The sequence below is a fragment of the Panthera onca genome, chromosome A3, assembly GCF_046562875.1.
Source record: "Panthera onca isolate mPanOnc1 chromosome A3, mPanOnc1 haplotype 2, whole genome shotgun sequence".
Classification (NCBI taxonomy): domain Eukaryota; kingdom Metazoa; phylum Chordata; class Mammalia; order Carnivora; family Felidae; genus Panthera; species Panthera onca.
This window is the reverse complement of record NC_138341.1, coordinates 1,081,050-1,108,751: the sequence shown is the minus strand read 5'-3', so window position 1 is coordinate 1,108,751 and position 27,702 is coordinate 1,081,050. Positions and strand designations below refer to the sequence as shown.

The 27,702-nt window shown below is 58.1% G+C and overlaps 1 protein-coding gene and 2 long non-coding RNA genes across 18 annotated transcripts in view; 1 reads left to right on the top strand and 2 right to left on the bottom strand.

Moving 5' to 3' along the window:
- MYT1L (myelin transcription factor 1 like) overlaps window positions 1–27,702 on the top strand; it is a 428,591-nt gene that overhangs the window by 370,720 nt on the left and 30,169 nt on the right. For all 16 annotated transcript variants that reach the window (XM_078445070.2, XM_078445071.2, XM_078445064.2 and 13 more), the window contains 2 exons: window positions 21,756–21,818; window positions 27,616–27,699. In XM_078445070.2, coding sequence (XP_078301196.1) covers window positions 21,756–21,818; window positions 27,616–27,699 — 147 coding nt within the window. The remainder of the gene's footprint in view (window positions 1–21,755; window positions 21,819–27,615; window positions 27,700–27,702) is intronic.
- Window positions 566–8,172, bottom strand: LOC132688448 (uncharacterized). The gene is made up of 2 exons (XR_013554833.2): window positions 5,881–8,172; window positions 566–5,525 (listed from the first exon to the last, which is right to left on the bottom strand). It is a non-coding gene; the product is annotated as an uncharacterized LOC132688448 (long non-coding RNA).
- Window positions 16,379–24,094, bottom strand: LOC132688563 (uncharacterized). The gene is made up of 3 exons (XR_009614584.2): window positions 20,190–24,094; window positions 17,599–17,999; window positions 16,379–17,473 (listed from the first exon to the last, which is right to left on the bottom strand). It is a non-coding gene; the product is annotated as an uncharacterized LOC132688563 (long non-coding RNA).

Genomic DNA, 27,702 nt, shown 5'->3' with positions numbered 1-27,702 from the left:
CAGGGGAAATCCCACCCGCCTTCCTACGGGGGGTGCAGTTCTGCCGCTGCATGTTTACAGAGAGAGCTACAACCCTGGCCCTGGTGACTGCCATTTGGTTCTCCGCATGGCCAAAGTCTCCAGGCTCCACAGGTGCTCAGCAGTGTCCTCTCCCCGCAGTTAGGAAATAGCGGTATGTGGTCGGCCTTCCAGTAGAGTCCTTGAAGATTGTAATAGCGTAAAGACGTGAGAAACCCCAGTCTCGCCTGATTTTCTTTTTAAGAAAAAAACTTTCAGTGCAAATAGTTTCTAATAACCAAAACGAAAATGTAATTCGGCTTTGTGAGATGAGTCTTTCAGGGCCGTCCAACAGAAGTCTTGGGGAGTTGGAAATGTTCTAGATCTGCTCCGTCCAGTACGGCAGCCGCAGCCACACGCGCCTCCTGGGCGCCGCACCGCGCCCTGGCCGCCAGGGGAATGCACTTTCCAGGGTGTCCATTTTGTCAAAGCTAATTTAAAAGTCACAGCTATCAAGCGGATGTCCATATAGGACAGTGCCACTGAGAACCCCAGACTCGGTTTGCACTGTTCTTTAAAGATATTTTTTACCATATTCTAATAAACATTCAGGAATATTTTATTCCTACAACTGAAAAGCTTAGGACTCTTTTTAGCATCTGGGTACTCAACATTTTTTAGTACTAGGCCATAGACAAATGGAGGGAAGGTCTTTTTATTTTTACATACTGGCCTCTTTTTTTAATTTAATGCCATTTGTAGACAGATTAGAATAAAATATGATATAAATTTCACAGGGTAACTTTTCAGACTCGAACACCTGCATGTTGCCTGGACCTCACTGTTGTGGACCATGAGAGCAGCATTCATTAGAAGTTAGGAGAAAGTCTGTTACGTTATTTAAAAATACATTCCACTTTATTACTTTCAAACTTGTACAGAAATTCAAATTTCATTAAGCAGATGTTATCAAAGAGAGATCCTTAGGCCACCTTCTTCAGTGACTAAATAAACCTGGCTTATAATTAGCAGATACATTATGAACACTTGGGGCTTTAAGGTTGTTAGAAGACTGTTTGCCATTAGTATCTTAAATATTTCTCTTTCAAGCCTGCTTAGACCATTCATCAGCCCGCTGTTGGAGAGCTTGCCACACAGAGGGGAGCGTCGGTCCTTCCCTTGTTCCAATTACGTTAGCGCCTGCTTCCTGAACGCGTCATTACAATGCCCTTTCCACAACCCGGGTTCACACAAGTGACTTGTTTCAGCCAAACTTCATTTTCAGGGCCCCCAGAGGGCCCTCCTTCTCTGCTCTCGCGCTCGAGGACGTGGGACCACGGGCCCCGGACGTGTGCCCTTTCTGCTCTGGCTCCCAGGGCAGGTGTGGGAGTGGCTACTTCTCATCTCCTTGGTCCGTGTTCCTTGTTTTCTGCTTCTGTGCTCAAGTCCTGCCGGTGCTTCCCGCGTACGTCCATTCTGTTCCGCTGACAATGTGCATCGCGTGTAAGATCACCCTCTCCCGGGACAGAGGTCTCCTCTTACGTCAGACGGGGGCATGTGCTCTTAACAAGACAAGGAAGGCTTTTATGGGGCGCCTGGGGGGTTCAGTCGGTGGAGGGCCCGACTTCAGCTCAGGTCATGATCTCGCGGTTCGTGGGTTCGAGCCCCGCGTCGGGCTCTGTGCTGATGGCTCAGAGCCTGGAGCCTGCTTCAAATTCTGTGTCTCCCTCTCTCTCTGCCCCTCCCCCGCTCATGCTCGCTCACTCTCTCTCTCTCTCTCTCAAAAATAAATAAAAACATTAAAAAATTTAACAAAAAAAAAAAACAAGACAAGGAAGGTTTTAGACAGAAGCCACCGGAAATTGAAAAAGGAGGGAAAGAAACCCTGTACCTTCATCTCCGTACTGCATCTGGTGAGGCTTTCTTCAACCACAATCTCTCTGTGATCCTGAAACCTGCTTTTTTGCTCAACACGTTGGTTGGGTAATCTTATTTAACAGCCGCATCGTATCTCTGGGTGGGGAGGTGTTTCTGTGGCTTCCATTCAACACACAAAGCAAGAGCAAACCCCCGGCGCCGGGAGTCCAGATGCCCGAAGCGTGCACCGCCCACGGGGCGCTCTTCCTCTGGGGACTAGGGCAGACCCCTCACACGGTCAAGGTCAGCGGGGGTGGACTGCAGATGTGAAAGTGCTTCATAAAGTGCGACGGTATATTCTGCACGTGTGTGGTTTATTTCATAGAAATGACAACTCAAGTATTCTTGTCTAAGCTTTAGAAAAGGACAACAGGCAAAGTCTCACGTTGCTCACGGTGATTTGCTTACAAACGCCTGCTGCGTGAGACCACTGCTCCGGTCCCCGGCAGGTAGCCAGCGACCCCAGTCCCTGTCCTTCCCTGCCTCCTGATAGCGGGGGAAACAGCAGGAGCACAATGCCTGCACACTCAGAAGAGGAGCAGCCGGAGGAATGTTCTGGAGTATGAAGCTTGGCTGCAGGGGTCAAGTCCCACAGGGGCTTATAAGGCCCGGCAGGGCTCTGAGTTCCCTTCTGAGTAGGATGAGCCCACCGCCCCCCACCACCTGCGCACTGGTGACAGGATCTGACGTGTTCCCACAGCCACGCCAGGTGCCACATAGGGGACAGCGTGAAGCGTGGCAGGAGGCGCAGGGAGGGTGGGAACAGGTCTCGCTGACAGTCCCGGCTAGAGGTGGTCAGGAGCAGAGCAGGGGTGAGAAGCAGCCAGTTCTGGGTGTTTTGTGGGCAGAACGGCAGGTTTGCAGGGGGGATAGGACGTAGGCGTGAGACGCACCCAGAGGCGCCCAGAGGCTGCCCTCTCCTGCGGCTGTGGCTGCAGGAGGGGCAGGGGACACGCGGGGGGGCCAGGCGGAGGTCGTGTGGGTGCCCGTGCTGAGGGCTGCACATCCATGCAGGACTCCGGGCGAGGCCAGAGCAAGCGTGGGGCTCTGTGGGGGGGACGGTCGGGCGCTTCCACGGCGGGCTAGGTGATGCTCCAGGAGCGAGTGTGGACAAAGAGAGCAGGGCCGTCCTTCTCACCCACCCGAAACCCAGCCGGCCAGGCTCCTGGGCTGCTACCTGCTCCCTCATTGGCAGGAGGGGCCCGGATGAGCTGATCGCGTCCTGGAAGGGAAAACGGTTACAAAGCTGGGAAGTCCTGTCACAGATAACCTCCCTCCAAACGTCCGGCTGACCCCAGAGGACAGCATCCCTCCGTCCCACCGGTAGGAAACGGCCCTGAGCACGCGGGAGCATAAGAGGTTTCCAGGTTACAGACAGTGGTGGCCGCCTGCAGACCTCACCGAGAGCGTGTGCTTAGCAGGGTGAGATTTCAAAACTCAAAACTGCACCGCTGACTAGTGAAGACTGTATGACTTTGTGGGGATCATTGAGACAGGACTCCAGTGACGAGTTTTCCGTAGCGCGTGATCAAAGAGGCAGGACACAGCTGTGAGGGCAGGCGTCCTCTGGCCGGAGGGAATCCTTGGGCCGGTGGCGCTGAGGCGCAGGGGACGCGTCGGTCGAGAAAGTTAAAATGAACGTCTGTGAAGATTGTTCCTGGGCAGCGGGCTTCCGCTCACGCTTCAGGGGACCTGCCCCCAGGCTTCCCCGAGACCCCGCCAGCACAGCCTTCCAGGCAGGGGCAGAAGAGCAGTGAGGCCGGCTGTCCCTGGGGAGCTGGGCCTCTTTGGGAGAAACGCCTTGATGGGAAGGAAACACCACAGATTCGCATAGATCTGCAGACCATTGCACCTTGAGGCTTAAGAGAGAGATCTTTCACTGCATGTTTCTTTTTGAAATAAGCATTTACAAACGTATGCACAGGTCATGGCACAAAGAATACGTGACCCTTGTGGCACAGGCACATTCCCTTGCAATGACCTTCCCTGACCTTGTGCCCACGGAAGCCCAGCCACGGAACGAGGTCAGCCCTTCCCAGAGTCCCTGAACGCACGGACAGACCGCTCCACACCCAGGACCCGGCGACGCACCGGCCTCTTACTACGGCGATGACGCCCTACCTCACGCTGTGGGTATTTGGTCACCTGTGTCGTGCATGGGAAGGGAGGCTCCTGGAGGGTGTGACCTGGGCCCCCAACGTGTGGCCGCTCCCCCGCAGCATCCACGGGCGTTTTGCACGTCGCTGGGCAGCCAAGCCATCAAGTAAATGAGCTCGTGAAGGAGTCAGAATCATTTGCTTGTACAACAGACCGTGTAAGGAGCCCGGGAATCCGAAGGGAGGCTGCTGAGTGGGGTCAGTGCTGGTCGGTGGGGTCAGCAGGCGGCTCGCTCTGAGCTCCAACCTCCCCCTTGTGAAGGGAGGCCCTCTTGCGAGCTGACCGGGGAAGAGTGAGCCTGGAAACTCTGCACCCCGGGTGGAAAGGCAGGAATGGCGTGTGAGCTTCGCGAGGTCGTCCCCTCGCGAGCGGGGAGCACGGACGAGGCCACCGTCGCGGTGAGTGGCGTCCGTCGTCGGCTGCTCTAGGCTCGTGCAGTCTGTCCAGACTCGCGGAGGTGCACGCAGGTGATACGGCTGCAGCCTCGTCCCCCGACGCAGGACCGACTGGAGACAGAGCAGAGAACGGAGAGGAGGCGTCCCTTCTTGGCCCCACTTGCCAGCTGAGGGTCCCAGGACTCATTGCAGCAAGTACATGGAACGTCTCCGTGTGCACCCGCTTACGCACGTTTAGATCTCGTCTTCAAACAAAACCGATTTTACCTGTTGTCAAGCCCTGGGCTGTTCGTGGAGGGAAACAGGCACAGGCCCGGTTATCTGGGGCGTGGGCCTCTCCGCTGGGGCCTCTGAGGGGCGCGTGTGTGGCTCCTGACGGGTGGCCCAGCCCCCTCTCTGCTTCCTCCTTCCCGACCTGACAGCCTGTCGCTCCTCCTGGTCCCGAGAGCACATCCCGTGGCCCCAGCCCCTGGGCCGCCACGGGCCACCCTCTCCCACGCCCGAGACGCTGATTTAGATTGAGGGTAGGAGACAGTTTCCCAGTTTCCAGTAGGGCGTTTTTAGGCCACGTAGCATTGAGTACACACTCCTCTCCAAAGTGTATTCGTTCCCGAGGAAGTATGCATATTGATGTACACGTTGGATTTTCTGTGTTCGCTTGTTTTCAGTTAAACGTGTGATGTGTCAGCTCAGTTTTCCTGGCCCAGCGAGACCCCACGTGTGCACTTAGGGCCCCTCGAAACCCGCTGAACGGGCGTGTGGACGTGGGCAGCCCTGTCCACGCCCGGCACCCACTCCCACGCCACACCGAGCTCTGAGTGCACTCACCTGAGCCGTTCCTTTCAGTCGCCGTGATTAATTCTGGCTCTTCAAAGGGGCGCTCAGCTTTTCTCAGTCACACCTCCCTCACTGTCAGAATAATCCCACGGCGACAGAAAGCCTGGCTTCTCCCTGAGGTATTTCTGCACTTCTCCTTTTCATGTCATGACAGCAGTTTCTGCCACTGAAAACGCCCGTCTCTGGCTTCTAAGCCCCAGGGATATCAACTGGAGGGAGTTTCTAGGCCAAGTAGAAATAATTAAATTGGGGTTAATGTTTCACTCCAGGTAGTTAGATCTATTTGTTTTCCTTAGAAAATTATTTTTTAAATCAGGGTATTTTAGTGCATTCACAGAGACTCCTCAAAGGCCTAGAGACGTTGAAATGTCCCCGGGTCTCGAAGAACAGGCCGCCGGAGACCGTGAGCATCGGGGGCTGTGCATCCTGGACGTCCGGAGGGGGGTGGTTGGTCCGGCCCAGCGCTGCGGGGGCGGGGGCGGCCAGCAGGCTTAGCGGTGTGGACCTCCGCCCGGGCCTCCTGGCTCCCGACGCACTCCACCCCCACACTGGGCCGCCTTCCGAAGACGCTGCTCACCTCTCTGATCCCATCCACAAAGTGGGGCGGTTCCGGCACCCCCCTGGCAGTTCGTTACCGGGACTGAGGAGTTTGTGTTTGTCAAGTGCTCGCAAAAGCACCTGGTGCCCAGAAAAGTCGACATAATGATACCTGTTAATGAAAGAGCAAGGCCTGAGGCAAGACGGAGGCAGGAGCCAGCCCGGCGGCAGCCAGGTGGGTCGGGCCACGGGCTCGGGCAGGAATGAGGCCGACTGAGCGGGGGAGGGGGCCCTGGAACAAAAAGACACAGGCAATCAACGCCCGAAGTCTGACCCGATTCCAGCGACGAGCGAGCGAAAGAAAACTTCTTACATTTCAAACTCCAACAACCGAGATCAAAATATTTCAAAGATGAAAGGATCCCATTTTCCTAATATGTCTTTTCTCGTTCTTGTCTGATCTGGCAGAGTTTTAAACACTTTTATCAGACTTGCAAATCAGGCTTAAAGCCATCAACTGGAGGTGTCCGTCAGCCTATCAGACTCCCCAGCAGCCCTGGTCCCTCGGCGACCCCCCCTCGGCTCCCGCCTCCCGCACAAAACCGTTTTCGCAACTGGCATATTTTGAGCGTCCCATTCTCTGTCGTTTCTTTACTTTTCAAACTATCTCGGATTCTTGCTTCAGTTCTCTTGCCTTATTTGGATGACATGCATTTTAAGATGAGAACCGCTTAGAAGCAGGCGTTTGTCTTTCAGTGCACAGCCTTACGGGTCAGAGCGGCGCAGACGACCTAGAGAAACACGCTTCTCTTTCCTGCGTTCGTAGATCTAGGCCAGACCCCGAGCCCGCACCGCAGGTTAGATTTCCGCTTTCCTGGCCGCACGCTGGTTACCTCTGCGCCAGGCGGAGCCAGGAAAGACGGTCTCGGCATGAGCCCAAAGCCTCCCTCTGGCCGAGCCGCGTCCCGCCGGGCACCGCTGAGCAGGCTTCCCCCCGACCCTGACTCCGACCCTGACCCCGACCCTGACACAGACAGGTGCGCCCTCAGGCGGGCGGCCATGTGGCTGGGCCCGTGCGGCGCGGGAAGAGGGGCTCCACCTTGGGTCAGACGGGATCGTCTCAGACCCACTCCGTGTCCTCGCCGAGTGGCCCCCAGCAAGTCAACCAGAGTTCTGAACTTCATGTTTCTTATTTGGAAAAATCAGGATCAGGTGCCCAGAGACTTTCCGGAATCACAGCTTCACTCTAAGTCGCCCGGGGCCTGGCCTCAGCCCCTCCCGGCCGCCCTCACGCAGACACCTGCAGATTTCCAACTCACTAGGGGTTAAAGGGTAAACACAGAGCAGGACTCCGTTCCTCCCCCGAAGTCGGCTGATTCTCAGTTCATCCAAATCCTGGCTTTCTGCCGAGGTTCGGTGACGCACTGTGGGGAATGAGCCAGGCCTGGAGGTGGCCGAGATGCTGGGAGAGCCCGTCTGCGGGGGCCCCCACGGTGGCCCTCTCTGATGTCCACCCCCTCTCGTGGTCTGCCAGAGGAGACTTTGTGATGCCTTCAAAATACGCAACGTGCCCCTTCCAGTGGCCAAGGGCTGAAGCCAGGGAGAGACTGCTGGCCAGTGGAGAAAGGCTGACCGCCTGAAACCCGCCATGGGCGGGGGTTTCTGCTCCCACGCGGGGACCACACCCTGACCGTCTGCGACCTCTGAACGTGAGTTCTGCACTTGGGCCACAGCTGCGGAGCTGTTTCCCACGCGGGCAAGACTCGGTCCTGTCTTCTAACTAGAGGAGAAGGCGGTACTGACCAACACGTCCACTGTGCTGAGCCATAAGGGAAAACCCTCCTTCCAGATCCTGCCCAGAACCTTGGCACTCACGGTGGATAGGACCCGCCGACCTTGTCTAGCGTTTGAGCTCTGCTGGTGCCCTGGTCCAGGAGAAAGGAACACACTTTCGTCTTCTTCTGAAATGTGTGCTTTGGTCCAGAGACGACTGAGGAGACGACCAGAGACCAGGGACCGAGGCACGGTTTCGGCAGGACGCAGCGTCTCCACGCGCACCCGCGCCTGGAGCCCCCGGGAGGGCCATCTCAGACCTCCGGGTGCGGGTTGTCGTGACCTCTCCACACCCCCCGAAAGCAGGGAGCAGCCAGAGAGGGACCAGTCCCCGCCAGCGAGCACGAGAGCCCTGTCACGCTTCCTCCCCCTGGCGGGAAGGGGCAAAGAGCCTGATGGGCCCCGGGAGTCGCACACCTTCCCGGCAAAGTAGCGGCTGTGCAGCGGAGCAGGGAGCGCGGTCGGCGGACGCCCGCGAACACACTCGCATCACTACTGGGTAACCCGCGAGCGCCGCAGGGGCTGACCCACTCGCGCAGAACGAGAACCCTCCGTGTTTCCCTACTTGGCCTGAGAAAATGTGACGCGAGGGCTCATCACCCTTCGAGAAGCCAATTGGACGTTCGACGGATGACGTTTCTTTATTTTTAACGGACTTTAAATGTAAAGAGCTGATTAGGCCAATGGCTCCTTTCCTGACAAAAGAAATGAAAACCCTTGTGCAGTGATGGGCAGACCCAGGCTCCCCGCTTTCACAGACTGGTTCACGTTCAGGTTTGGCCTCTTGCGCACTGGGCTCGTGACGCCCAGCGCGATGCCCTTGCCACCAGGCTGCGCCACCTTCCCTGGACCCTGCTTCTAGGATCACACGTTTTAGTCAGAACACGGGCTCACACACAAAACGAGCAAGGCTCCTGCTTCGTGTTTGGGAGCGTGTGCTCAGGGACTGTGGCAGCATGCGGCCCTGATCTACGGTTTAGGACAGCGAAACGCCACTGAGCCTCGAATGCACGTGACCCGAGTCTCCCTAGTGGCCCCGGGGGCATCCTGGCTGCAGGGGAGCCTCCTGAGGCCCCGAGGGCCATGGTTCACCCAGCACTGAGGCTGGCGTGTGCATCCACAGGGCTCTTCATCCGGGTGAGAGACCCTTAGTGCCCGCTGAAAGGCCTGCCCTGCTCCCCACCCCCGCCCTCCGTGCCCTGATACTCAGAATGTCCTGCGCATTATAGAACCTGCAGCAAGGCAGGGGGGCGGGAGGGGGGTGGGGGAAACGGTGGGTTGCCATGGCAACTCACTCCTCACCCAGCCCCCCCCCACCCCATGACAGGTCTGCAGGGGGTGGGGGTGAGGAATGTCCTCCCCACCCCTCACGGGCCTCTGAGGAGCCCCCTCGCGGGACACTGACACTGGCCCTGTCTTCTGAGCCAAAGGACGGCCCCCAGAGACCTTCCCGCACAACGGCTGCTGACACAGGAAGACTGGAAATCACCAAAGCCCCTTGACCCCTAGCAGATTTCCCAGTTATAAAAGTTGTCTTTGTTTTTCTTTCTCTTTTCCCTCCCTTCCTTTTCCAGAAAATCTTTTCTAGTCCTTTTTTTAAGTTTTTTTTAACGTTTATTTATTTTTGCGACAGAGAGAGACAGCATGTGAGCAGGGAAAGGGCAGAGAGAGAGGGAGACACAGAATCTGAAGCAGTTCCAGGCTCCGAGCTGTCAACACGGAGCCTGACGCGGGGTTCGAGCCCACGAACTGTGGGAACATGGCCTGAGCCCAGGCCGGATGCATACCCGACCGAGCCCCCCAGCGCCCCTCCTATTCCTTTTTTATAGCTTACGTAACAGAGATCATTTTTAAATGTGAATCTTTTCCTAAGAAACACCCTTTTGGTGTTAGGCAACTGAAGTTTCCGTCAAAGTTCGCTGTGGAACGACCATATTTTAAAATTACTTCCTTCAAACTTGGACCCAAGGCTGCTTTCGCTCACACGGAGATGGGCAGCGTTGACGCTCCCGCTTCCACAAGCAGCAGACCCCGTAACTCTGACTGGGCGCGGGTCTGCGCGGATGTGTTCCTGGCAGAAATAGCTGCACCTGCAATGAGCTCGGAACCTCCAGACTCGACCGCCCGCGCCCTCGTGCAGCAGCGACACCGCCCAGGACCACGACTGTCACCTGTCATCGCCCGACGTCCCTGCTGCTTCCTCTCCGCGGGCAGATCCAGATGGGCCCGAGGACCGGATGCTTGTCTGGACGTGGTGGCTGGGAGTCGGGAAGGCCCGACCCGCTCACACCGGCTCCAGGGACAGAGGAAACCACACGGTGTCCACGGTGGCACCCACGTCACCATCGCCAAGGCATCGCGTGCCCTTACACGCGGCGTGTGTGTGGCCGGCCAGGGTCACTGCAGGCCATCCCTTCCGACCAGAGCCCCCGGCCCGGACGAGAGCCCCCTCCCTGTTCGGACGGCACCCGGCTGGGGTGCGAGGGCTCCTTCCTCTGCTCCCGCTGGGACCCGGCACTGTAAGGCCCTCCCCTCCCGTACCCTCGGACCCGCCGCCACCCGCTGCCACGTGTGTCTGCACTGTCCTCCCGTCGTGGGCCCTCACTCTGCACGTCGTCCGACTTTCCCTCCCCGCTCTGAAGGAGCCCTCTTCTCTAAACATCACCAAGGACCTCCTTCTGTGCCCCTCCCCTCCCACCGCCCCTCTGGGGACCCAGTCGCCCCCCAACCCGCCCCTCCCCTCCCACCACCCCTCTGGGGACCCCAGTCACTCCACAAGCATTGGCTTTGCTCCCACACCTGCCCCACGTTCCCGCGAGCACACCCCCCACCTGCCCCACGTTCCCGCGAGCATGCCCCTGTCTCTGACGCACACAGCAGGCCGCCAGTGGGTGGGAATCAAGCCTCTTTGCCACTTCCTGCTGTGAGCACAGTATGAGCATCTCTGGGCCTGTGTCGTCTGTGACACGGACTGATGGGGCAGGACCCAGAGCACAGGGTGTTCGTGAAGAGCAGGCACACAGTCAGAATGTCCACGGCGACCTTCCGGGCCCCACAGTGTGGGCCCACAGCGTGACTGCCGAGGGCCCGAGCGCCTGGAGTATCACCGGTCGGTAGGAGAGGCTGTCCTCATCGACCCTCCCTGGAGAGCCACAGAGCACACACTGTGCCCCCGGGAACTGAGATGGGCGCAGGGCGGTCACCTGGTCCTCCACCAAGTGGGGGACGGACGGTCAGCAGCCCCCAGGACATGAGGATCTTTGTAGCCCGGCGGGTCATAGAGCTCCGAGTTCCCGGCGTCAGCTCTCACGCCCCCCAGGGAGCCGAGCGCTCGCGGGCAGGTTTGGGGGCCTGTGATGGGCAAGGCCCCTCCACCTCCAAGTCGACTTCCCGGCAGGGGTGGGGCTGCACGCACTCACCTTCTGGGCAGAGTCCCCTTAGACACCCCCCCGGCCCCCCACACCCAGACAGCACGGTCCCCCCTGGGCAACCCGCTGACACCCCCTCGGGGTCCTCAGGCCAGCCTCCCCTGAGAGCAGCTGGGGACAACACCTTGGGGACGGCGGGCCACGCCCAATACCTAGGACGCAGTGACCCTAACTGCCAACGTCCTGCTGAGAACGAGGAGGACATTTAAGACAGGCCACACTCAGGGCCACAGGCCAGAGCTCTGAGGCATCTGCACCTGCTCTGTGACCCTCAGGACCTAGTTTGCAAACGGGAAGACCAAACGGCACAAGAACCACACCAGACAGAGAGGACGAAACCACCAGATGCTGGGCCCCAGTGGGGTGTGCCCTGGGCTGGCCGTGTCAGCGCTCGGGCTCCGCCCTCCTTCCCCAGAACCTGTGCTCAGAGTGACAAACCACCCGGAAGGCACCCCAGCTCCTGGGCAGGGCAGGCAGGAGAGGAAGGTTCTGGGAGGTCAGAGGGAGGGGATGGCACACAGCCAGGCACAGTGCTCGGCTCACGTGAGGCTCGGGGAGGCTGGACACACAGGAGGAAAAGCCGGAGGCCAGAGGGCCTGCTCGAGGGAGGAGCCCCTCGCGGGCAGGAAGGCCGCGTGACAACGTGGGGGCCCTGAGGCAGAGCTTTCCAGGAGGGAGGCCCAGGCGTCCAGTCACCTGCAGAGACGTGGGGGCCGCAGAGAGGAAGGCACGGCCTGTCCCCCAGAGGGAGGACGCCTCGGGCTGTGCACAGAGCCCGGGCCCTCAGCCCCGGGAGGCCTCTGGGGTGGTCACAGCAGGCGCCAGTCCATCCCGCCCTAGGGACTGCCACGCTCCCAGGGGGCCCCACCCTGCTGTTGAGCACCGCGTGTTGGGGGCAGGACCCCCCAGGAGCGTGGCCCCGGGCTCTTAGGCACATTCGGGCAAGTGTCCCTCCTCCCTTCCCGTTGTGAGGACGGTGACTTCGGTTCCTGCCGTCTTGTCTTCTCCAAGCTAACGCCTCCGAATGCTGTATTGACTTTTCTCTCAGGTGACCTGGTCGCCTGCCGGTCCCTGCCGAAGGCAGCTCCTGTCCCTGCAGAGTCAGGGCACGGCACAGGCTCGCGGCGGGCACGTGTCCAGGGAGGCCGTCTGCCCAGCAGCGTCTTTCGCGTCCGTTCGGTTTATCACGGCTTTTCGTCTTGTTTCCTCAGCATCTTTCTCTGTTCCGTCTCTTCTAACTCGTCCGGCAGGTCCGGGTGGGACAGACCCCGAACTCCCCCAGGGGCCCGGGCGACGGCTGAGCAGGCAGCCTCTGTGTCCCCTCTGCCGCGTCACCACCGCGTCCCTTCCGCAGACCGGCTGGCGCACGGCACACGGTCCTCGCTTCTCCCAAGCTCCCGACCCTCAGCTGAGGCTTCCCCAACAAGGCGTGGGCGCCTGTGGAGGAACGGGTCCCTGGTTCTCTCTCCCAGGGGCTAGGGGTCGGGGCGAGGGCAGCCCCGTCGCTCTCGGGTCCCCGCCACAGGACGCGTCTGGCCGGGCTGCCGAGCTCGGAGGCACCACGGGGGTGCCCGGGCCTCCCGGCCCCACACCCGCCCGGGACAGTGGCCCGTGTGCAGGGGCTGCAGGGTCTTGTGGACGCCTGTGCTGCCCTCAGCCCCCTTCCTGCCACCCTCCTCTGCGCCTGCCCTGGTCTCTCCATCTGGACTTGGTGTCCCCGTCTTCAGCTCTCGCTGGTTCCCGTCTTGTCCTCAGTGGAACGCACGTGCTGTGCAGACTCCAGAACCAGCACCGGGGTCAGACCTTCCGGTCGCAGGGGTGTGGGCACTGAGCCCCCTGCTCTCTGGTCGGCCCCTCGTGACCGGAGGGGGACCACACGGTCGGCGGACAGTGTGACTCTTAGAAACCGCTTTGGCTACATCCTCGGTACAAAGGTCTAGAGCAATTTCATTTTACTTTCCTGCTATCCCCTCCACTCTCCCTGTTTTATGAGACACGAGGGTCCTTGCAGATCGATCACTGGGGATCGCAAACAGACGAACAAGTGATCTCTGTCTTGCAGCACAAAATGAGCCCGGCGTGAGGGGCGGCTTTGTAGGGTAGGAGCCACTGATCACAAGGGGACATTTACGGCGAGTCTAGCTGAGCTTTGGGTCCGAAGACATGTCTGTTCTCATCTTGACCTGGCGGCTCTTTGTGCAAATTTAAACAGTATACTTCACCTGTTTGGATCTGTCTCTTTGCCTGTAAAATAAGCATATTTGATCAACCTAGTTCTCAAAACTCATGCTAACTTAAGAGTCTCTGAAATCACTTAGAAACGGGACCCAAAAAAACCAAGGTACGAAACAGGCAGACCCCCCAGGAAGAAGGGAGAAAAGGCTGGAACTCAATCTTGTTATGTGAGGGATGACAGAGCAGAAAATAAACTAAAAAAATAACTTAAAACCAGGTAGCTAGCAACAAGCAGCTGGGCAGAAGACAGGGTTTGGGGACGGCAGGAGAGGAACACAACGTGGCAGTGTGAGAGATGACGGAGAGGCCCAGGCCAACACAGGATGCAGAGGCAGCAGGCCGTTTTCTCGTCTCCCGGTTAGGACCAAAAACATTTCCTCCAGACAAAAGAGAGATTCAAAAAATGAAAGACCCCCAAACGTGACAAACAGGGGAGAAACAGGGGAAACAAAACTAGGAAGAAGGCTAGGAACAGGAACACGACCTCAGCTACCAGGAGCGCGTGTGCTGCTCCCGGCTCCGTGGCCCCCGGGCCTTTCCTTTCCTCTGTCCCGAAGACCTGACTCTCCCGGTGCCCGCTAACGCCTGGAAGCTTGAGGAAACGCAGCTGCTTGTAAACCACCCAAGCCCCTCTCCTCATTGAACTCAAAAGCAGTTTCAAACCGTCTCTGGACAGAGAAACGGAACCGATGTCCCCCAGTCACTGTGGCTTTTACAGCCCGAGCCGCTGGCCACGGAAGCCTGCGCGTGGCCCAGCAGACCGCTCTGGGCCTCCGTGTCCCCAGACGTGCAAACTCCGCGTCTGCGCTGCCTCGGGTTTGCAGCCGCCCCCGGGTCTCCCCGTCTGTCCTCAGAGCCGGGGCGTGGGCTGGCGCGTGCCCACTGCGGGTGATAGTGGTAGTGTAGCCGTGAGGGGCCATCGTGGTCACACCGGGTCATCCGTCTGTCTCGGGCGCGGCCCGCCTGGCTCGTGACGCGGGCGGAGCGGCGTGGCCGGGCCGCCAGCCTCTGCAGAGAGCCCCTCCCCAGCCAGTGGCCCCCGACGGCAGGCCGGTCCTTGTGGTGCCACGTCTGGCTGCTCACCAGCAAGGCCGGGGGGTGGGGGGGGGGGGGAATACGGTCCCCAGCGCCCTCCCCTTCTCAGAGGCCAGGCACCATGGTGCGGGCCTCGCGGGTAGAGGCGCTCCCCGTCGCGCATCTCGGCCCCGCCCCGCGGCCGGCAGGCGCCCCAGTCCTTGCCAACCGCCCTCCCTACACTAGATGACACTGACTGCCTAAGAGCTCAGTGCGATCGGCCACAGGTGAGTGCCTCCTCGAGGGCCCCTCGCGAGGTCCCTGCATGCCCAGGGTGGAGCCCGCCCGCATCCCGAGGTCGCGGTGCACGTGAACGCCCGCGTGGGACAGGACGTTGGAATGCTGGTTTCTGTTGCCTTCGCTCAGCCGCACCAGTCACCTTTTGTGTGTTTTTTCTTGCATGGGTCCTCCGAGTCCAATTCCAATTGTGGCTCCGGCTGCCCCAGTCTCTTGTTTAGCCGCTTCACTGCTGCTGGACGTGCATGTGCTCTGGCAGCAGTCCCCATGGACACATCCCGTTAAGTGACTGGGACGCCAGGATGTGCTAGGTACGTTCGGCCGCACCGGACAGGAGCCTACTCCCGGACGTTGCCGGGACCACCCCGCGGGCGGCAGTGCGGTGTGGCGGCGAGGGCCCCAGTCAGGCTCCCACCCCCCGGACGAGGAGGCAGCATGACCAACCGAGGAGTTAGAGCTTAAGACCCGGAGGCTGCATGCGTGGAGAGGACTAAGAGTTGCATGCGGCATGAACAACAGGCTGCACCTCCCCCCCAGCGGCTCCCGCGGCCCCCGGAAAAACGGGCCCGGAACGGCCCAGACTCCGCCTCAGCTCCGCGGGGGCCCGTGTGGTCCGGCAGGCCCGGCCAAAGCCAGGGAGGTGCCCCGGGGCCCCGGTCGGGGGAGGGCGGACGGGGGTTCACACAGCACACGTCAGGGTGGAGGGGACCCGAGCCTGGCGGCCAGCGCGTGGGCCTCTGAGTCAGGATGAAAATTGCTAGAAGCATCCCGGTTGTGGATGGGTTGAGGCTAAGAACCAGCCCCCTGGACCTGACCGCACGCACCGCGTGCTGTGGCCCGCACAACTATTGGGCACCGCGGAACTGATGCGGCCCTAACTCTCCACCCACGTCCCCCTGCTTCTCCCGACCGCACAGCTCCCGGGGCGCTCTGTCCACCCGGGGCCCCGGGTTCCCGCCCCGCACGGCCGCACTCGTACCTGCGGCCTGACCTACTCAGAGAGGTTACCTGAATGACCGAAATGAATCTTTTTAACCATGCTAAGAGTACCTTTAACAGTCTTTTTCCTTTGTTGGTTTGTTTTTGAGTGTAATTTAAAAAGAAAAGTGCTCGGACAAAAATGAGACACACAATCAGGGAGCAAGCAAGTTTTCCAACTAAATTCTTCTAATATCGGTGTGGCCGCTTCACACTTTGAAACATGTAGGTTTCCATAAAGCTAGAATGTCCTACACGGCCACGTGAAAGCCCCTCGCCTGACCCTCAAGGAGGAAGGGGGACGGGGAGAAACCAGGTGTCAGGGGACCAAAGCGGGAAGCAAATCGGGGACTTCCCCCAGAACTGCCTCCCGGAGGGGACAGGCACTCAGGGGCTCTGGCAGGCGGGACCGGCGCCCCAGCCGACCTCTCCGCAGGTGGGATGGCTGAGGGGCCCGACCCGCCTCTCCCCAAGCCCTGCAGCGTCCACGGGGCTCCAGCCCACAGCTCGGACTCTGTAGCTCGGCTGTGTCGTGAGCTATTTCTGGCGGGTGGCTGGGGCCGGGGGACGCTTGGTGAGTGCCACACGACAGCGTGGGGCCTCTGTGTCTGGGCTGCAGAAAGCTCAAGTATGCATACTTAATATTGCATTTCAAAAAAAAAAAAAGGGAAAATTAATGAATATCTTACAGGTTAAAAAATGGTTTGCAAGATTTTGTCTTTCCTTGAGTTTCAGGTAATATATCCAAGAAATTGGGCAGAAGTAATGTATGTTGCTTTTAAGTGACCTGTTCTCTTTGCATTTGGGGAGAAAAATCACAGACATGTAGCGTAAGAATCAGTGTATGTCATTTTTCCATTGAAAATATCTTTATTTTGCACTCCTCGGAATTTCTTTACTGTTTCCCGTCTATGTGACAGAAAAAAATAAAATAAATATATTTTTAGAACCGTATCTCTTTAAGCAAAAAAAAAAAAAAAAAGCGGTTTCTGAATTGAACTTTTTATATAAATAAAGCCAAGACTTTTGTACATGTGGCCTGAATCGTTCCAATTTACAAACATATTTTGCTATTATGGACGAGGCCTAATCTTACATTTTTATGAGTTCTTTTAAAGTTGAGGGCAATAGAAAAAAATTACATATTTTTTAATACTTGGCATTTTACTTAATTACGTTCCCTTGATAGAGTTGCCACGAAAGAAATGAGCAAGAAACGTGGCCGAGGGCCTTTCCACGAAATCCTCCCAGAACTCCAGTGCACCCCTTGTATTTTGTATGATCACCCTGGATCCTCAGTGTCTGTTTCTGTGGATTTCTAGCTACTGTCCTCGGCCTCGCAGGGCAGTTCACGGAGGCGGGTCAACCACAGACTCTCCCGGTGCAGCCCGGAGACACCCACGGTTCTTTCTGCCTCTATGTAGAAGGTTTTTAAAAATAAGTGATTGACTTTTACCAGGATGAGAGAGCCTGAGACACCTTCAGATATTTTTTGCTGTAAGCTGATTCGCAGGAGACGAGCTGGGTCTTTCTGCCAGCACAGCGAGGGGGGACGCTGGGCACAAGGTCACAGAGGCTGCCGCACCCAGGGTGTATTACCGCTCAGGGCGGCGTCACCCCCAGGTAGACGGCGAAGGGCTGGCCCTGTGGGGTCAGGGGCTTAGCCACCCACTACCCGGCAAGGGCGCCTGGGCAGCACCTTGGGGTCCCCAGGAAGAAATGCTCGTGTGCGTGGAATCCGCCCTGCACCTCACTGACGTGTCGCCAGGGGGGCAGAAGCCACAGCGGTTCACCAGTCTCAGATCACAACGTGTAGTAACATGCACTCTGATGCAGGCATCCGTTTAACTGCAAGAAAACGCCCTATTTTAGATGTCTTTCTTAATAGAACTCTTTACCAAATCCTCATATTTATTTTCAAAAGAGAGGGGCACAATAGCGCCTTGGAGGAGGCACTTTAAAGATGTTCTTACCAATAACGAATCGATGACACTTCAGTCGTGGGTTTGATGAGTTCCATTGCTCCCACCCGGTCTCAGGACAGGGGTTTTAGACGGGCGGGAAGACGACACTGTAACAGGTGCATGTCTCGTGGAGGGACAGATCAGGGCAGACACGAGGCTGTCACGTTCCCGGGACGTGTGCCAGTGCAAAGTCTTATGGTGTCCAGGATTATGTGTTTTAATGGAGAGACATTAAGTTGTGCTTTGACATTGGGGCATACATCCTATGACCCCCATTGTGGCTGTGATCAGTGATAGTTCCTGTGTAGATCCAAACAGAATGTTTGTTTTGGTGTACATAGCTCAGTGCAGCCATGAGCACAGGGCATTCTGGGAGGTTCAGGCTTGCAGGTCTCTTTGCCGTCTTAGATCTGCAAAAGCAACAGAAACCCACACTACTCCCACCTGAGAAGGAGTGGGTCCATGAAGTCAGAAGTCCAGGAGTTTGTGAGTGGTCCTGATGTTTTTCCAGATTTTACCTGGATTCTGCAAAACCTAAACACCTTTTAAAACATGTTAGCATGATGTTCCCATCGCCATTCTTTTTTTTAATGTTTATTTCTTTATTTTGAGAGAGAAATAGCACTAGTGGGGGGAGGAGCAGAGAGAGAGGGAGAGAGAGAATCCCAAGCAGGCTCCGCACTGTCAGACTCGGGGCTCAAACTCACAAACCGTGAGATCATGACCTGAGCCAAAATCAAGAGTCGGGCCTAACCGACTGAGCCACCCCGGGGGCCCCGCCCCATTGCCATTTCTAAATGTCTTTTTCGGACCAATTTTTCCAGCCAGATGATAACATGCAGTAACCCCAAATCACTTTGTCCTGGTATCACTGAGACCCCGAGGCAAATGCAAGATCCCAGATAAGGCACAAACGTTTTTGTCTCGAACATCCCCCACCCCCACCCCACCCCGGGCGGCAAGGAGAGCTCTAAGATTATCTCCGCACCCGTGCTTGCTCAGACTATCGCCACCAAAAGTCCCTTGGACTGAAAGAGAAGCGATGTGTGAAGCAAGTGTTTTATGTCACAGAACTTTGCATCTCCAAGTACAGGAACCTAAAATAGACTCGGTGCCATTGTCCCCGGGAACTGCCAGGGAGCAGGGAGGGCGGCCGACTACTCCAGCGCAGAGAACCCGTGCCTGCCTTCTGGGGAGTTTCCATGGAAACCCAGTCAATCTCTCCTGCCATTTCAAAACCCAAGCTGTGCGGCACATGCTCCTGTCTGATTCTATCCACGGGGGACTTTGATTATCCCACACGGGCCTCCTTTCATGGAAAAGATGTGCTCTTAGATGGGTAGATGCAAATCGAGTTTTGGTAAATCGATTTTACACCGCCCCATTATCAGGGGTCCTGGAGCTGGCTCGCTTGGGAAGCAAAGACCCCTTTTGTTAGGTGAATCATCACTCCCTCATTCACCGACTTCAGAAAATTGTATTTTTGAGTGCTGAGATTTCTTAAAGCTAGGAAATCGGCATGTAAATCTAGGAGTTTAAAAAAGCCTTAAAGTCTTGAGCAGCAACAGAAAAATGAACACGAAGAGCTGGTACAAGAAAGAAACCTTTCTGGGCTGCCTTACGTGGTCCGGAAGCACCACCTAAAGGTGAAAAGGCTGAATCACCACCCCCCAAAAGCCTTGGCTGCGTCACGGGGAGCGAACAAAGAAAGGCAGCGAGCAAGGCGTCCCACACCCCCGCCTGGCCTGGCCAAGGTCCTGGGCTGCTGCACTCGGGCTCGCTCCGCAGCCGGCGTGTGACAGGTGGAGGCCACGAGGCCGCCCTCGGTGCCCCTGCGCAGAGGTGTGGCCGGCGGGGAGCAGACTCGGGTCACAGGGCCTGAGGCAGGCCTGGGGCTCCACCCCCTCTGCCCGGCTGACGATGAAAGCCGAGAGGAGGCTTTCTGGAAACGTTTTTTCTTTCCCAACACAGCGGAAACAGGCCAAATCAATATTTTGTGTGTTGTTTTCATGGTGATAAAGGACATTTTAAACGCCTCTTTTTTTATCAGATGATGCCTTTGTAAATGGCTTAAACACACAAAATCTACTCTGAAAGTCTTTCTCTCTTTTTTTATAATTAGTAAAATCTGATTTTCATTTGCATTATTTTGGTTATAATGGTTCACTTTAAATTTGAACAGAATATGTCAACCTCCTCCAGCCCTCACCAAAAAAAGGCACATTGAAAATTCTCTACTCGTGTTAAAATGAATAAATTTTAAATAAATTTGCACTGAGTGCTTAAATTAGGAAGAGTTTGAAGAATTTTTTTTAAGCAAAAAGCAAGGCCAAGTGTGTATTATTGGCTAGTAGGAAACATTTCTGTTTCTTGATACATTTTCAAAACAGAAACTTGCACGAAGATGAGCTTTTCTTAGACAGAATGAGGTTTATTGCCTTCAGACTCCCCTCCCTCCGGGCATGTTGTGGGCGGGGGCAGGGCGGGGGGTGGGTGGGTGCGGAGAGCGGGGTGCCTGTCCACACGAAGCACCATCCATGCGAGGAACCAGGCAGTTCAGCTCGGTCACTTAAGTTATTATTTAGAAAATAAATACTTACCCATTGGCGGAATCGTCTTGCGATCAGACTTCAATCGCACACAAACAGCTGTCGCTCTAACAAAACTCAGGTCAACAGTCAGATTTCGGTGGTTGTTCTCGACACACACAGTCTGCACACACTTCATTGTTCTACCACAAGCGCATATTTTAAAACTCCTGGTTCCGAGCGTCCACACCAGCGACGTGGCGAACGTGATCCGTTTGCCTTTTTAAGCTCTCACAGCAGGGGCCGCAAACGGAACTTTAACCTGTAATATGACACGGCAAATAGCCGTTAGCACACCGTGAGAGCCGGGACGGACCCCTCTCTTAGGACTGAAGGAGATGTAGACAGACACCAAGTGTTGGCTTGTGACACCCACCGCCGTCTCCGCCCAGCATCCGGCGGTGCTGGGGGGGGGGGGGGGGGGGGGCAGCGGGGCCACCACGTCCTGATCCAGACAAGTCACTTGCTGGCCCCGTCTCAGCATCCGGTGTCCCCGGTGACTCTGAATAGAAACCCCTCAGAAGGAGCAGACACTGGTTAAATACTTGAAATTTGTGATTTTTGTCCTTACCAGGCACTCGGGTATTCACGGAGTGGGGGTGGGGCACAGGGCTGACCCAGGTGTGATGTTCTTACTAAGTCCCTTCATCCTTGTTGTTTTTGAGAGTTACGAGCTATCTGGAAAGAAAGAAGAATTTTTTCTTAATTTTTGGCCTCGTTTTTCACAGTCCCGGTGGCCACATGGCAACCAGAATGGCGCGAGATGCAAGGTGTCTGCAGCGCGCCTGACCTTCCTTGAGACAGTGCACTTAGGACGTCACAGGAAGGGCAGTGATGGCGAAACCGTTCTTAAAGAACGCCGTGTCCCGTAGCGCAGGCGGCCACAGAGCCGGTGCAGGTCCCAGAAGGACTCTAGGGTCTGGGCTGATGGGGACTGCTGGACCAAGAGGTCTGGGCTCCGTGCGGGTCGGTTAAGGTCACGGGGCTTTAAGGCAACTCGACGTGGCCTGACGCTCTGATGGAGTCCCCACGGCTCAGGCCCAGGCGCCGCCCTCACTGGACTCGGGTCAGCCAGGTGGCCCAGCCTTAATGGGAGCCCGATTTAGTCCCGGTGTTTCAAGTGTAGACAAAGAGCAGCCCTGCGCACGTCCCGCCGTGTACGAAGCTTGCTTCGTGGACGACTGCTGTGGCTGAGTCCCACTGACCCCTCCCCCCCGAGGCTCACGTGAGCAGGAGGGAAGCAGGCGGGGCGTGTCTGCAGGGGTCAGGGCTTCTGGACTCAACAGCCTCGAGCCCAAGCCCGAGGGGGTGTTCTGAGCGAGGCAGGTACCGAGGGCGTGATGCTCCGGAAAGCGTCCTTGTGCTTGGAAGGAAGAAGGTGGCCAAGGTTGGTATCTGGTGGTGCGCTAGGTGGGCACAGGTGCCCGCTCCCCGCTGCGGGGCTTCCTGCTCCGCTCGTCTCTCTCTGGTAGGGAGGTGAAGCATTGAGAGTCTGCTTTCTGGATGAGTAAGGACGTGACGTGTTGAGGGGGTCGATTTCTCTCAAGTCAACTGGCCAATCTGCATTTGTGTTTGCAGGTGCCCGACCCCCGGCTGCGACGGCTCTGGGCACATCACCGGCAACTACGCTTCTCATCGAAGGTACGTGACGAGCCCGTCCCCCTGCACGGCCCCGCTCCTTGTCTCGCGCGGGCGCAGGCCTCCAGCGGGCTCTGGTGCACGCTCCGTGCCACCCGCCGATGCACCAGACGCCAGACCACCACGTGGCGCCTTCCCCGTGGGGTCTTCACGGGAGGCAAACGCTCCCGGCCCCAGACCGCCCGCCCCCCTGACGCCCCACCCGTCCTGCACCTGCGTCCGCCTGTGAGAGACTCCTCGGGTCACCCAGCAGCAGCCGTTCTAAAGCAGAAGAGGACAGGGCAAAGGACCATCGCTGGCATAGAATAAGGTCCCTGGGATGGCCACTGAGAGGCAGGCGTTCCAACACCGCTGGGAGCCAGCCTCCTAAATATGAAAATCTGAGCCCCAGTAGCAGAGCTGAAGACACGACTCGTCACAGGCCCTGCTGCTCCCGAGGGGAAGGGATTGTCCAAAGGGCAGCCTGAAGTCTCCCTCCTGGGTGCCGGGCCAGGCGTTGGAAGTGACCTGAAAGAAACTCTGGAGACCTTGTGTCCACAAAAGTGGATCTAGACCTGGGGTCACCGCGCCAATTTCTTGTCCTGTTCAGTGAGCAAGAACAGGCAAGGCCAAGGTCGGGACAAGGAATCAGGAGCTAAGGCCCATCCAACAGTGGGAGGTGGTGCTGCAAATACAGAGGCTGACACTGCTGCTGGGTCACTGTCTGCATTTCCCCGCATGAAGTGGGCGGTCCCCAAGTGGATGAGCATCCGGGCTTCGGATGCACCTCCCACGAGGAAATAAAGAAGACAGGACGGAGAGGAGGGGGAGAGAGGGAAAGGGAGGGCGAGGGGGAGGGGGGAGACAAGGGGGAGAGAGGAGAGAGGGGCAGAGAGGGGGACAGGGGGACGGGGGTGCAGAGGCCCCTGACAATGAGTGTTAGCCCCCGGCCACCCAGCACAGGGAGGGTGCTTGCCGGTGGATCGTGTGCTGCCCGTGGCCGCCCGGGGGGTCAGATGCCAGTGGTCAGAGCAGGGGATGCTGAGCGGCTGCCGGCCCGGTTTGGAGGAGGGCAGATGCAGCCTCCTCATCGGGACCCCACCGCGTGCCCCGTGCTCCCCGGGCTCACTCCGGAGCACTCCTCAGCCGCTCGGATCTGTGAAAAGCACAGCTTAGGAATGGAGAACTGAACGGTGGGGTCACGGGAGGATTCCTCACATGCGTCCTCTACACCAGGGGCACCCGCCTGGGCCCTGCGGACACTGGGGGCCGGACGGCGCCCTGCCCAGCGCACGGTGGGACGTCTGCCCACCAGACGCCAGCACCACCGCCGCCGTGGCTCGTGATGGCTGCAGAAAGTCTCTGGACGTCACCGAATGTTTCCCGGAGCCACCCCCGAGGACCACAGGGTGGGGAGCAGGCTGGGGGGCAGCTCGGAGCCCGCCGCGGTCAGGGGAGTGCAGAGCAGGAAAAAACACCCGCAGACACACCGCCAGCGTGAAGTCACTGGTCCAGAGTGAATTCGGTGAAAGTAAACCCTCCAGTTAAGTGGGAAAGGCCAAGCACATTCTACGCTACCCTTTATTTTAATTTATCTTGAAGAGAAATGTCTGCGTCCTCACGTGACCACGACTCCCAGCACGAAACGGTGTCTGCACAGCTGACAGTGGACATTTGGTGGTCACTCCACATCCAATTGCATGTTCTGCTAATTTCTCTTTGGGCTTGGTGACACATAATGTGTTAATTCAGCTTCCCCATGTTTATTCCCTGAGCTTCTAGGTTAGAGAGGTGGGTATTGATAGAGCACAAACCTATGAATAAAATGTCATAAAGCCCAGGTTTCCTGAAAAGCCAAGCCCGGGCACGTGAATCTGACCCGGTTCCTGGCAAAGCTGAGCACAGCCAGCGCCCCCCGCAGGAGCGCCCCGTAAGTCCAAGAGGCGCACGGGGCCAGGCCGTCTGTCCCACTGGGTGAGGCCACCACCCGGGGAAGCGCAGACACGGCTGGCAGCTCCCTCGGGCGGCTACTGAGGAAGGAGAGGCTGGCGCGGAGCCCCCAGGCCTGCCGCTCACGAGCCCCAAACGCAAGTAGAGAACCTGCTTTCAGGGTTAACCGTCCACTGTCGCTTCCCAGGGATGCAAGGAATGTTACCGATGAGCAAACACCAGAGAAAACGTCTTTAAAACGGTGCCACAACTCAGGCAGCCGTGAGCCCACGCAGCCCTCCTGCCGTCCTGGGTCTCCCAGGAAGCAGGGGCCCAGAACAGGGGCCGTGGACGCCGAGCACCCCTCCCTCTCCAGGCCCTGCCTGGGGCGTTGCTACGGGCCAGCCGCCCTCCTGACTGGGGCACAGAGGCCAGGTGCCCCTCTCAGCCGGGAGCCGGGGACAGTGCGCTGTCCTCCACGGCTCTCAGGGCCACGCCGGTATTAGGTGAGGTCGTGTCCTCTCGCACGGAGGAAACAGGTTCAGAGTTGGCCACCTCCCCGCCCAGAAGGGCCCCGAAGGTCGCCCAGTCCCGGCTCTGGGTTGGGAGAGGTTCTGGCCTGTGCACGCTCCATTTCCGTTTTCATGGTGCGATTTTCTCATCTCTGCACCAGCTCTGACGCTTCCCTGAATTCAGTACCATCCATATTTGCTGGCGGTCTCTAGGGTTCCATCAACAACAAAACAAACAAAACAAACCGGACGCCTGGAGGGCTCGGTTGGTTAAGCGTCTGACTCTTGATTTGAGCTCAGGTTCTGCTCTCGCGGTTTTTGAGTTCGAGTTCGAGCCCCTGCTTGGTATTCTCTGTCTCTCCCTCTCTCTCAAAATAAATAAACTTAAAAAAAGAAAAAAACCCAACCCAGCCCACCGTCACATGTTCTGCCTCCCTCGGTCCTCAGTGACAAGAGGGACCGTGTCTGCCAGGTGAGGCTGGAGGGGTCCACAGAGACCACGGCCCTGTCCACAAGGACAACAAGGATCCATTTCTTGAGCTGGCCCTTCCCAGGCCGGCTGTTTCCTGACAGCGCAGCGGCCCCCCCACCCCCACCCAGCGTGGTCCCAGCACACGGTCCCGAGGAGCTCCTGATCCCTGTGACCTGCCATGGCTCACATGCAGCAAGAGCGCCAAAGCCTCGAGCTGTCACAAGCCACCACGTGACTCTGGCTCCCCAGGACAGCCTCCCAGGCTCAGAGAGCAGCTGCTCGCTTAGGGTTCCAGAATGTTCTCTGATGGCAAAGGTAGCATGTGTCGAGCACATACTATGTACCACGAGCGTGGCTGTACACGTTGCCTGTGTGGTCTCGCTGTCTTACGGGACTAGTATTTGTGTCCTGACTGCACGTGAGGAAACCGCACAGGGAGGACCCGAAAGCGGTGTTCGCAAGTAACGGGAACATCCAGGAGGGGATGGCCGCCGGCGGGCGGAAGCAACGCGGGCCGCAGGGCCCCGGATCCAAGCCAGGAAGGGCCGCGGGCGCACGCAGGCCCCCGGCTGGACACACGGTGTGGGACTGGACGCGGGTGACCGAGCACATGGCTCTCGCGCCCCTGGAACTCGCGGCTCTGCAGCCTGTGGTGGGTGGGCGGACGGCTTCCAGCACAGCGCGAGTGACACCCGCAGGGGACGGGGCCCCGCGGGCTCCCAGGGCCGGTTGTCAGAAGGGCACCCACACCCAGGAACACACCTTGAGGGATGCGCCCGCCAGCAGACGGCGGGGACAGTGGCCGCCGGAAGAGCGTGCGAGGGCGCAGGCGTGTGCCAGGCGGGAGAGCCGGCAGTCACTGGGGGCGGGGCCGGCCCACAGTGCCCACGGCGAGGCGTTTGGTGGTGTGCCACCGGAAGGTCCTAAATGGAGCGGCTTAAGACAGCTCGGAGCTGACGCCAGCCCGTCCCAACACGGCCTCGTGGAGGCAGAAGGGGGATGGTTCCGAAGATACGGGGGACGTAAAACCAGCAGGACCCCGGGCAAGTAAGGCCAAGGATGAGCTCAGTTCCGTCTCGGGCCAGGGAGCAGATGCCAATCCCATCCACGGAGAGGAGCACACGAGACGTGGAGGGAACTGAGGGCGAGGACTTTAACCTTTAGCGGGAATGGAGGGCGTCGCCCAAAGAGACGTGACCAGGAGTCGTAGGACGCACGGCTTGAGTTTTGTCGTGGATTGCACAGGGGACTCAGGCGAGCTCTGCCGGAAGGGAAGGACGCGCGGGGAGAGGACCTGGCAGGGGCTCAGGAGCACGAGGGACGTGTGAGCTCAGGCCTCAAGTGAGGGCAGCACACAACACCGACCTCCCGGGACACAGGCCCTGCAGACGCCGAGGCTGCCGACAGGCTCGGAGGAGCTTCGCCTGCAAGAGGCCAGGGGCGCCCTCCGGCTCCGGATCATGGTGACCGGAAAGAGCGCTCTTCCTGGCAAGAGATCAGAGCTGGACGGCAGTGGGGACAGCCACGGAGCGGCACACCCACTTTCCAAGTTTTTACCTTGAAACGGAGGACCAGAGGCAGCAGGAGGGAGAGGATCCGGGCACATCTCGTCTTTCCCACATTCCTATTAAAGGAGACGGTGACGGGGCGCCTGGGTGGCGCAGTCGGTTAAGCCTCCGACTTCAGCCAGGTCACGATCTCGCGGTCCGTGAGTTCGAGCCCCGAGTCAGGCTCTGGGCCGATGGCTCGGAGCCTGGAGCCTGTTTCCGATTCTGTGTCTCCCTCTCTCTCTGCCCCTCCCCCGTTCATGCTCTGTCTCTCTCTGTCCCAAAAATAAATAAAAAACGTTGAAAAAAAAAAAAAAAAAAAAAAAAAAAAAAAGGAGACGGTGACGTAGCAGACGGGCCACGTTCCAGAGGGGTTGGGACACCTGTCAACGGAGACAGGAGGGGGCAGCGCCGGGGCCCGAAGCCCCAACCCCAGCACCCGCCCTCTGCCTGTGGGGTGCTGCTTCTTACCCGAGAGGAAAGGAGGGAAGATGCTGGGGAGGCAGAGCGCAGCGATAGGTGAGGGGACCCTGAGACTCAGCGTGGTCAGCCAGGACTGACCGGGAAGCAGGGCACAAGCTCAGGAACGGAGGAGGAGTGGCGGGTACCCACCTGGGCCACGGCCGCGCGTCGGCACCGGACGAGTCTGCACCCGTGTGTCCCCGCGTCTCTGTAAATGGCCTACTTTCTGGTTTTTCAGTCGTTGCACAAGAGTCGCATTTATCCTGTACGTTCTCGTGCACAATCTCATATCACAGCCTATCGTTAGCCCGTGTACACGCTCATGCAAGTTAGCACGTGTGCAGTTCATACACGTTGGCCCACGTGCATGATCAGACATGTATGAGTAGTTTTCTGTTCCAGCCGGAAGTCTTCCTTTAGATAAGCGTGAGCTTCTGTTTCCAAAACTTTGACGACTGAATAAAATAATCATGTTCAACTTCCTCTGCACCTTCTACAGACTCACAGTAAGTCTGTACTTGAGAGGAATCAGACCACCGGGTGTCATTGTCCCCACATGGCAGGGCCCGGGCAGCGGGCTGCAGACAACAGGTCGCCGAGGAAGAGACGGAGGGAGCGTGTGTTTTCTCCTCAGCGTTACCCCTTTTCTGGGCCCGCCACCCAGCCTCTCTCTGGTGTTCCCGGCCACCCAGTGCTCCCCCTCGCCAGGGGACTGACGGGGTCTAAAGACTTGGAGAGCACACGCGGGGCCGTTCCCGGAAGGTCCCTCCTCCCGGAATAATTTTGTGCTCACGGGGAGCAGCTCCAGCTTCTGGAGAAACAGAATCTGAGCAGCGACAGCGGGGAGGGACTTGCCCACGCCAGGGCGGACGCGTCCTGAGGCTGTGTCCCTTCTTTAGTCTTTCAGGTTGCCCGAGAGCAAAGAAAAGTGGCATCAGGGTGGCACAGAGCAAGGAAGACAAGGAAGACCAGGAGCCCATCAGGTG